General features: G+C 40.7%; 1 protein-coding gene across 2 annotated transcripts; it reads left to right on the top strand.

Annotated features, from left to right (window-relative positions):
* Positions 1–5,649: 5,649 nt before the first annotated feature.
* LOC128499825 (calcium homeostasis modulator protein 6-like) lies at positions 5,650–10,926 on the top strand. Of its 2 annotated transcripts, none has more exons than XM_053468765.1 (2): positions 5,650–6,083; positions 10,006–10,926. In XM_053468765.1, the coding sequence occupies exons 1-2, from the start codon at positions 5,682–5,684 to the stop codon at positions 10,342–10,344; spliced, it is 741 nt and encodes a 246-aa protein (XP_053324740.1). In that variant the 5' UTR covers positions 5,650–5,681; the 3' UTR covers positions 10,345–10,926. The 2 variants fall into 2 exon arrangements, with proteins under 2 accessions (XP_053324740.1, XP_053324741.1); XM_053468766.1 differs by lacking the exon at positions 5,650–6,083 and adding an exon at positions 7,399–7,968.
* The last annotated feature ends 149 nt before the right edge of the window (positions 10,927–11,075 follow it).

Here is an 11,075-nt window from a genome sequence, read left to right on the forward strand (position 1 = left end):
CGACCAAATCCTCAACTCCATTTTGTAAAAATGCAGACCAAGACTTGCAAGAAACCTCCACCATGCTTTACTGAAAAACACTCATTCTTGTACCGCTCTCCAGCCCTTTGGCAAACAAATTCCCTTCTGCTACGGCCAAATATTTCAAATTTGACTCATCAGTCAAGAGCATTTGCTGTTTCTGCACCCCAGTTCCTGTGTTTTAGTTGAGTTGCTTGGCCTTGTTTACAGGCTTTTAGGTTGCACGTCTTCCATGAAGACCACTTTTGACCAGACTTCTCCAGACGGTAGATGGGTGGACCAGGGTCCCACAGTTTTTTTTGCCAATACTGATATGATGGCATTGCTGGACAGCTTCCATGACAGGAAATAAGCATGATGTCTTTTATCTGATGCACTAAGTTTCCTAAGCAGACCACTGTGTCTATGGTCCTCAACATTGTCTGTTTCTTTGAGCTTCTTCAAAAGAGCTTGGACAGAGCATCCAGAAACCTTTGTCTGCCTTGAAATTTCTGTCTGGGAGAGATCTTGCAGATGCACTATAACTACCCTGTGTCTTCTTGCTGTGCTCAGTCTTGCTATGGCATTTAACATTATACTGCCCTCAGCAACCTCAACTCATTAGTGAGTTTGGCTGTTCTTCAACCAGTTTTGTTCCCCCTACACAGCTGTTTATGTTTCAGTTATTGACCTACGTAATAAATTGATGATCATTTGCACCTGCTTGGTATAATTTTTTTTTCACTCAAAATGTCTATTTTGCTTTGAATGCCTTGCAGACATTCTTACCATTGTAAAAATGCCTAGGGCATGCTTGAAATTGAATTTTTAAAGATTTCCCCGGAGCTGAAGTAAAGTTTTTAAAACTTTGACTTCTTCTAGTGCCAGATAAAAAGTGAACTTACATTGGATAGAGGAGGTCAAGTATTCCAGAACAGTCTATCTTCTAATGGATGATGATGTCGGTGGGTGCAGATCTGTCAGGCCAAAGGGAGACACTAGTTACACTGTGTTGTACTAAGAAAAATATAAGAAATATGCTAAGAAATATAGCCCCATCAACTCCGATATAGCCTGAACCACCCCGATTGGCAAGGACACCCCCGCCAGCTGTGACAATAAAATAGCATCAGCATACAAAACAAACTAAGTAATAAGAGGGAGGGTGGGTGGGAAGATGTGTCCAAGCCATTGATTTCAGAGTGGGAAGGGTGAGGGGTGGTGGCACCCTTATATGTCCTACTAAACTGGACTCCTTACTATCGGTGCCACCTCCCTCCATTCCCAATACTTCCCCCACACTCACACATGGCCCTTGTCCTCCTAGCTGAGCCCTACTCCCAAGGGTCCTATAGAATGGTCCTACATGCTCAGTTTTATTTAATTGTTTTGCATTGATGTCCTACACTGTTATTTACACCATCATCACGTGCTTTTACTCTACAACAAGCTGGGAAAAAGTCTTCCCTGTTTGTGTATTGCAGTCCCCAGCCAGTATCATTAATTGAGCTTGCTCTTAAGCATGTGCATAAATCTACCTTCAGAGCAACTGGATATAATGGGAAAGAGGTTCTATTGTGTTTGTATACAGCTGTCACTGCCTACGTTAAATCATCTGATATCATGTTGAAATATGCATGTTAGGTTAAGAGAGTATTACAAGATTGAGGTCCAAGTAGGCTGTTTGTTAAACACACATGCAAACATGTATTGGTAAGGCTTCAGCTTAATATTAACTTGGCCAAATTCGTTAATATATAACTGTAAAAAGTGCAAGGAGCCACTGTGTGTAGTTACCAACACTATTATAGAGCTGAAGAGCCTGTGCATGTGTATTGTTAGAATAGTAGGGGCAGGGCCGCCATTAGGGGAGTACGACTGATACTAGTGTACCAGGCCCAGTCGCACTGCTCTCTCACCTGAGTGTCCAGCAGGGTCATGTAACATGCATTAGGTAAGCCTGCGGTAGCCAAGACCCTGGTGTAATGGAGGGCCCTCCATGGGACACTAGCTCCACCAACCCCCCCCCTCCTGACATACTTCTAGGCCAGGGCTGTGGCCTGCTCTTCCTCAGGCCCAACATGAGAGCCAGAATATGACGTCATAACTCATGATGTGGCACTGGCCAACTCCCTCCTGAACCAACAAAGGTAGGTTGTGTATGTGTACGTGTAAATAAAAATGTTAGTGTGTGCAAGTATGTTGCTGTTTGTGTGTATGATATGTGTGTACCTAAAGATGGGGCCAATCAGTAGCACGAAACGTAGGCTCATGGGGAGTGAAGCAGCTGCATCTGTAGTGCTGCAGTTTCTACCTTAGGTAAGTATTTTTTTCACATTTTTGAAGAATGTACATTAAAGTTCTCATGGAGTATTTTTATTATGCATTCTCCTTAGGTGGGGATGTCAGGAAAGTAAACTGTCCCTTTAATTGTATATGAACAGTTTCACAATACAGTCAGGCGTGGGTTGAATAGAGGCAAAGTCATGTTTGACCTGTTGAAATTTTAGATGAAGTCCAGCAAAATGATCAGTGTTAACCCTAACAGTGTAAGGTTGATAAAGATATATAACATGATCTACACTGTCTACCTATATCTTCACTGCAAAACACAGAACTGTTTACATTTATATGTTTTTTGTACCTTAAATCAATGTATTTTAAAATAGTAAAATGTTGCGTAATAGAGTGGAAAGCTCCCAAAGATAATAGTTGTGCACTATGGTGCTTTGTTATCACTTTTATATGCATTCTTAAGAGGGCTGCCATCAGAACAAATGGTCTGGGTCCCCTCCCCAAATGACCCCCTCCACACCAAGCAAGCTGTTTGAGGAGCTGACAAGCTTTTCGTTTGCAAAAGATGGACAATCTGGGGCACAGATGGGGACACAGACAAGCTGTTTGAGTACAAAGATGGCACTGACATGCTGTTTGGGGGCACTGACAAGCTGTTTGGGGGTACTGACAAGCTCTTTGGAATCAAAGACAAGCTATTTGGGGGTAACGTTTGCACAGACAAGCCTACTGTGTCAGAATGAATACTGGATAGTAGTGCCACAGGCTATGTAATATTTAGCAATATTTAAATATACTGGTGTCAAGTGTCACGCCGGCAGGGGCCAAATGAGCACTCACTTATTACCTAGTATGGAGTTGAGCCCCAAGCTAGGAGGACAGGGACTTAGACAAAGTCAAAGGTGATAAGGCCACTTGTGTGGAAATAAAACTGCACTGATTTACTCACATTGCTGAGCACCTAGTGACTCTTTATTACATTTAAGGGTGCTCATGCAATTAAGGTTCTGTCTGACCGTCTCCTAAGTATTGAAGGCTCAGGTGTAGGCACATCATTTTTGGTACCGAGTGTAGCAGGCAAAGCACGCACGGATCCAGATACCTCTATAGTAGGGTGCATTGTCCCGGAATCAGTGGCCTCCCCAACTTAAAATACGTCTTTTTTTTGAGGAGGAGAAAGAGGGGTGCCAAGCGGTTGCTCCGAATACGTTTTCAGCAACCGCTCGGCGCCCCTCACTCTCCTCCGTGAGTCCTCTAGCTTGGTCGTGGTGCCAGTATTTCATGCCGAGTGTCGGAATATGACATCATATTCCAGCGCTCAGCCGTGAAGCAGCGCGCGCCATGGCACAGCAGCTAGACAGAGGCCTCACACTGCCACCGCAGGACCTCTGCCAGGTAAGTGAACTACAAAGGGGGGTACAGGCCGGGCTGTTTGGGGACAAACATGGCAAGTCCTATGTGTGTTATCTGGGTGCTGGTCAGGTTCTATGTGGGCATGTGGGTTTTATCTATACCATTAATGCTGAGTTTTTATGTAAATTCCAATTGATCTATACCTGCAAAGCTGAGTTTGTGTGTTATTCTGTTGTTCCATATCTGCTATGCTATGTTTCCATACATTATTATTGTATACCTGGAAATACAGGATTTGTATGTCTGATTCTGTTTATTTTCTATGCCTTCAGTTCACAAGCAAATTTCAATTGATCTATATATGCAAAGCTGGGTTTGTGTGTTAATGTGTTGATCTATACCTGCTATGCTATGTTTCCATACATTATTTATGTATACCTGCAAATACAGGGTTTTTATGTCTTATTCAGTTGCACGTGCTGTTTCATGTGTTGTTTATTTGATCTATAACTGAACTACAAGGAGTAAGTAAAAGAGAGATGTGGTTTAGTGAATGAGGAGACAAAGGGACCCTGGGGATGATTATGGGGAGAGGATCTCTCAATGTCACGGTAGGGTCAGAAGGAGGGAAGACTGTACTGACTCTCACAGTCTTCCCCTAATCTGCAGTCAGTGTGGCAAATATATTTTTTGGTGTGGGAGCGGAGTGAGTGATTGCATGCTAGGGAGTGTGGAGCGGGGCCCAAGGAAATGCTTACACAGGTCGGGCAATACTGGAACAGAATCACAAGACCCAACGGCCCCATTAACACTCCGAGGTCCCACGACACTTGCAGTGGCTCCCACTTCAACTTCTGGCAGTTTTGTGTATTTAAGGCAGCAGCAGACAGTGCATTTGGCTGTGTCCTGTGTATTGTGATTACAAATACCTTAGCTTCTTGACCTTCCTGTCTGTCTCCTATTTGTGACTCAGCTAGTTTATTGGTTATTGTCACGGTAACCCCCTGAGGCTGAGGAAACATGGGGTAGGTTAGAGTTTTGGAGGGGGGGGACTGGTGGATTCCTTACATGCCTGCCCAGTCCCCTCCTATGTCTTAAGTCATTGGGGAGTACAAGGTGAACGGGAAACCCCATCTGGTCTACCCTTACCACACTTATACAGAGACATTCATGCTCACACACTTATACAGAGGCATTCATGATTAAATGCAAATTAATGCTCACATACATTCAAACATACACGCACTCTAACATACAAACTCCCTCTTGTACCCTCCACACTTCCTTACCGCTCCTGCAGCTTTAGGTCTGGGGTTCAACACGGGATCACGTGACGTAACATGACCCCAAAATGTTCCTGTCGCCCCGTTCCGATAACGGGCTCTTCCAACCTGGGCTGACCCGCTCCAGGCCGGAAAGGCTGTTTTTGAACAATTTCAAACAGACACGGGGAGGCAGTAACAAGTGGTCACAGGGGTCGACGGGACCCCTGTAGTTACACTGCTGTTTGGGCTGGTTAGGGGGGAGATCTGTCTGTGCCCGAGTGCCCAATGGGTCAGTCCGCCCCTGGTAATGTTGGAACAAGAGGCCATAGTAGAAACCTAGTCTAAAGATCCTGGGTCACACACCGGGAGTAACCCTTCAAAGATTGTCCAGGAAATGGCTTTGTAAAACGTAGCAACCAACTCGCACATGAATCCTTAAATCCCTATAGTACACTAGTCTCTTCGAATAACATTACATAATACACAGCAAAATTGTTAATTTTCTTTATTTTAATGAATGTCAAAAATAGGGAAAAAGGTACATCAGCAATTATTCATATCCCTTAGAAATACATCCACTGGCTTTGGAAATAGAAAAAAATGCAATTCGGTTATAGTATGCTGAAAATTTTCCCAGGACAGACACATCCAATGACGAATGTGTAAACAGGAAATGCTCTGATACAAGGATAGTTGCTGCTTTGTGTAAAACTCTCTATTCTTCCTCCAAGAGGGATCAACGCTCCCTATAATTCCACAGCTAGAAGAATGAGTCCATCTATGAAATGGGAAGACTTTTTTTCGTCTAATTTTGATATTATTGGAAACCTTATCCTGGTTTTACTACTCATTGCTTTAGATGCCTTCTTTCATATGATATATCAGTGCCCCAGATATTATAAAGAGGGAGTGGTATACAGCAGTATGTTTTTAATTCTGCCAGTTGTGGTGCTTTTCATCCTGAGCTTAATGTTCAAAAGAAGATGTTCACGTCGTACCACCAGGTCCTCTAAATATTTTTGCTTCGAAGTTTTAGAAGCTGGAAAAGCCCCTCTACTCTGGATCTTAATACTAATAATTGACGGAAAGCCTTTCACCTGCCTCATGCAAGCAGCATTCCCGGATGCTTATTATTATGGTACATTGGAGAACTTCAAACCGTACAGTCAGGTAAGATGTTCTTCTGTCCCATTGTATGTTGTTCTAGGTTTTGCTTGCGAAAGAAGAGGTGATGTAAATTGTATCACATACTTTTCTAAGGACCTTGAAAAGTCTTGGGGATTTTGTTTTATTCTACAAAGCTGATTCTCTGGATCATTTTAAGCTACCCAGCCGCTAATTTTCTTATATGTATTGATAATAAAAAGAAAATGTGTGCTCATAAAACTTAACCTTTAACATTGGTGTCTTAAAAGTAACCATTTAAAGTAATGAAATGTTGAAATCAAAGGTGTTGCTGAATACACATAATGCTCAACCACTACAGGTGTTCTCCGGTTGTCGACAGGCAGAGGGCAATCTCAAACACTGTAGCTGGAGCGGCCAAATCTACTATCATTCTAGACTTTCCCTTAACGAAAGAATATAAGAATCTATGCTGACCCTCCTAAAGAAACAGCATTCCCAAGCATGTCTAATATGGACTGTCCCAGTTAAAATGTCGGATGGAATACAAATTGACCCTTTCATGTCCAGTTTGAATGTGTTTTTGCAATGTCTTTTTTGAACTGTGATTTCCCACGAACCCATTTAGTGCACCCCCACAATATATATATTTATTTATATTCAGGACAACTAGGGCTTTCTTTTGAGATAATAATTATACATATTAACTAGTATGAAGAATATAAAAAAATTGGGAAAATAAGGAAAAAGTCAAAGTTTTCACAATGTAAACTGGCAATTGGGGAGAAGCTTCTGTGAATGCTCCTGTAGGAGTGATCAAAGGGCTCGTGGGGGCTCTTTTTTGCTGTCGCTGGTCTGCCTGGGCTTTCACGATCGTGGCATTAAAGGGGTTATCACTGTGCTGTCACTCTCATGGAGCGATCGGGCAAAAGGGCAATGTTGTGTCAGGTCCCCATACTTGTGTGGGGATCCAAGCAACAAACAGCCCCCTTCCCTGAAGCTGCCCGTGGCAGCTGGGAACGCGATAGCCGGTTTACCTGCATGTTGAGCCTGTAAAATCACTCCTGTAGGCTCAGGGTAGGGTTTGGGGTGGTTGTGCTGGCAGCAACAGTATGCCCCCACGATCACCACACTTGTCGCAACATGAACAATATTAATTTGGTCAAACTTTATTCCATCTCCCACTTACCTCTGCCCTTTGTGAAGTACAAACTTATTTCATGGTGGGCTTTCCGGGAGTTAAAGACCACCTTTAGCAGGTGGCACAGAAGCTTTGACCCTTGTGAGGTATTTGCTTGTTACTTCTATTGCAATATGTTGTAAATGAATGCAGTATGAGTTACATTCATGTTTCCTTGGCTCACCAAGAATAATTTAAAAATGGGGTGTGTAGTCTGTGGCCAAGATCTGAAGACGACATCCTACACAGAAGATAAGCAGGAAATGATGAGCTTTAAGGAAAAGCACAACTTTGTGTAACATTCTCAGTTCTCACATAGTTTCACAACGGAAGCTTCAGCTCTGCAGCAACAGGGAAAAAATGAACACAATCCGAAAATGCGAAGAATTTATCTATTCTAATTTCACTATTATGCAAAAATTACTTCTGATTACATTGCTTTTCTTGCTAGAATCATTTCTGGACACCATATTTGATTGCCCTGGCAATTATGATGTGGGGAGGGTTTACAGTCATGTTTTTATAATTCTCCCAATCGTGATATTTACCCTTCTGAGTCTGACCTTCAGGAAAAGGTCGATAAGTAAACGACGCCTCTTCTTTAATCACTATATGCTAGCGACGCTGGAATGCGGCGAAGTAATTCTGCTTTGGATTTTTGTCTTACTAATTGATGGGCAGTATTTTGACTGCTATGTGAGAATGACGTTCAGTGGACCTACCCTTTACTATTTCAGAAGCTATAGTCAGGTAAGAGGTCATATGTTTACATACAAGTACTGCTTTACTTAGTTTTAACCATCTAAAGAAGTATTTTGTATAGACTAAATATGGCTAAACAGATATTGCATATAATATTGATCTGATTTGATATTAGAGATTAATATTAATGGTATAGATATATAAAAATTGGATGTTTAGAAAGTGATGAATAAAATATTGGAAAGAAGAGAAAAATAGGCATTTGATCATTGTAATTTGCTGATCTAGACTGGAATTTAAGTTTTGTAAATGAAAGAAAAAAATTATTCATGTATTTAATATATTGTTATTAATAATTTAATGCTGTATTTTCCGACTTTTTGCGACAATTCACAAATAAAGCAGATATTCAAAACTTTTAAAACTTTAGGAAATATGTAATATTATTGCAAATCTAGCACATAGAAACATATTTTAAATTTGGTCCATCTAGCATTTTCGTTGATGTTCAGACTCTCAACTTTCGTTGATGTTCAGACCTTAACTAGTCCTTGGTGTTTTATTAGATTCAGTATATATTTATATCTATCCCAGTTCTGATGGGAGGCTGTTTCATTAATTCACCACACTGTAAAATAAAATTTCTTTACATTACATATAAAACTCTGTTTGTTTTTCTTTTTTGAATAACGTACTTATTGGTTAATCAGGTAAATTGGAGTTATCATTGCATCACTTTTGCCCATCATAGTACATTTTTGCATTTGTAAATTCGTGGATTGAAAATATACATTGGAGACATTTAAAAGAGGCAGGGAAAACTGGCCGATATGCTTTGAATTAGCAGTAAAGCAGTTTTATTGGGTTTGTGATAATTTCTGATTTGGTAAATAACGGTGAAAAAACTGCTTTTAATCTTATTTGCAGAAGTTGTACAAAGATACACGTTGGACACATTTAAAAAGGTGTAAATTCTTCCTGTGCAATAGCCTTTACTGCAATCATTGCTGCAGAAATATATGTTCCTGTAACAGTTGACAGATGAGGAATAAGAGGTCACAGGCAGAATATGTTTGGGAAGTTATAACGCATTTCGCAAGTCAGTAACACTTAACTGCTTCAGCACATTTCGAGGAACCTACAAGAATCTGTTGAGTTACGCAATTTCATGGTAAATCATGGTAAATATACTGTATTTGCTCGATTATAAGACAAGGTTTTTTCCAGAGCAAATGCTCTGAAAAATAACCCTCGTCTTATAATCAGGGTCGTCTTATAATCAGACCTCAAATAGGTCTGATTGTGAGACTAAGATCCAGATCCCCCGCAGCGATGCAGGGGACCTGGATCCTCCTGTGTTAACCCCCCCCCCAACTTACCTGTGCTTCTGAGTCCCCGGTGCTTAGTCCGGGCTGCGTGTAGAGCTCTACGCGTGTAGAGCTCTACGAGGGAGAGGGAGTGTTAAATGGGGGGTGTAAGGCATTTCTGGAGGCAGAGTGCTCTGTGAAATGCCCTTTAACCCCTTTAATGCCACTCTGCCTCCTGAAATGCCTTAAACCTCCCTATATGCCACTCTTCCCCATAATATTCCTTTTAACCCTCTAACTGCCAGCGTGGCATATAGGGTTAAAAGGCATATCATGGGGCACAGTGGCATATAGGGTTAAAAGGCATATCATGGGGCACAGTGGCATTTAGAGGGTTAAAAGGCATATCATGGGGCACAGTGGCATTTAGGGGGTTAAAAGGCATATCATGGGGCACAGTGGCATATAGGGGGTATAAGGCACTTCTGGGGCAGATGTGCATAACTGGGGGGCAGGTTGGAAAATAGAAGGAAATAAAGCCAAAATATTTTTCTCAAGCATAGCTTTTATTAAAAAATTGTTTAAATGAATTAACATTTACTGGTAAAACTTTTTTCCTGTAGGGTCGTCTTATATTCAGGCTTTTTCTTTTTTTCCTAAATTAATATTAAGATTTGGGTCGTCTTATAATCAGGGTCGTCTTATAATCGAGCAAATACGGTATAAACTCTTCTGTTTATATTCATGGCTAAATTTCTTTCTTTTTTTTTGAATGCAGGTTGCAGGGCTTTTTGGCTTTACTCTATACTTCCTTGTCATTTATTTCATGACACAACACAGTTGCAAGAGTTCATTTTTATCGTTTTGGTATCGCAAGAGACACGAGGAGCACCTGCTAATGGATATCGAGCAAATCCTTCACAACAAGTTAGTGGAAAAAAGGAAGAACTTAGTTGAAGAATTGGTGAGCAAAGATTTTGATAAAGTAAACCCTAAAGAAGGAGGCTCGCTGGAAAAACTGGCAGAGATGATAAGGAGCTACAAAGATGATGTTGAGAAACTGCTTACAGAGGCATCTGATGAGAAGGACATTGAGTTAGTTGTACAGGATTCATGATTTCATACGAGAAAACTAACCAATAACTAGCTCATGGATGAAATTTCATCTCCAACAAAATGAAAAAATATAGCATCTATTTTTACTTTTTTTTCTATTTGAAGAGGAAACAGTGGCTATTTTTGTAATGTAGGGTGCATATACCTCCCAACAGGCCTGATTTTTAAGAGCTGCATACGTCTCCCACCTTCATGATTTTGAAGGTGCCTCTTGCACACCCTACAACAAGGTTGTCCCCATTTGGACACCTGAATTATGTGCTAGTGACAAGTTCTCCATAACTGAGGCAGCAGAACCTTAGATAAAGTTTTATCTGCTATACATTAGCTTTAAAATGATCAGACAAAAAGTGAATGTAAAATTGTGTGGCCAATTATTTAAATGGGAGAAATAGACATCTCATTAATGTTATCGCCTACTGTTTACTCTTTTATAGTCAACTAACTTCTTTATAAATTAGCAAATCTTTTGCTTTATTTCTATCAGCTGAATTGCCTTCTGGGCAATATAAAAAAGTATTTAGAAAACGTATTGTATGAAAGTTGTTTTGCATGGCTTCAATTAAAGATATATGAAACATTCTCTTAGATGTTGATCTCTTATTTCAGTTATGTTAATTATATTTACAAATTCTCTGGGATGAAAAAATGTACTCTGTGTTCTGGGTTACCCAGTATGGAGCTATTTTTTTTCCTATAAAGCTGTAGTGGTTGTTAAACTTATCAAAAATG

This window comes from Spea bombifrons, chromosome 6 (assembly GCF_027358695.1).
Source record: "Spea bombifrons isolate aSpeBom1 chromosome 6, aSpeBom1.2.pri, whole genome shotgun sequence".
Taxonomy (NCBI): domain Eukaryota; kingdom Metazoa; phylum Chordata; class Amphibia; order Anura; family Pelobatidae; genus Spea; species Spea bombifrons.

Excerpts from the sequence above, each read along its gene's own strand:
- LOC128499825 (XM_053468765.1), top strand. The coding sequence starts at position 5,682 with ATGAGTCCATCTATGAAATGGGAAGACTTTTTTTCGTCTAATTTTGAT. Across the intron at positions 6,084-10,005 it reads ACTTCAAACCGTACAGTCAG|GTTGCAGGGCTTTTTGGCTT; the intron begins GTAAGATGTTCT and ends TTTTGAATGCAG.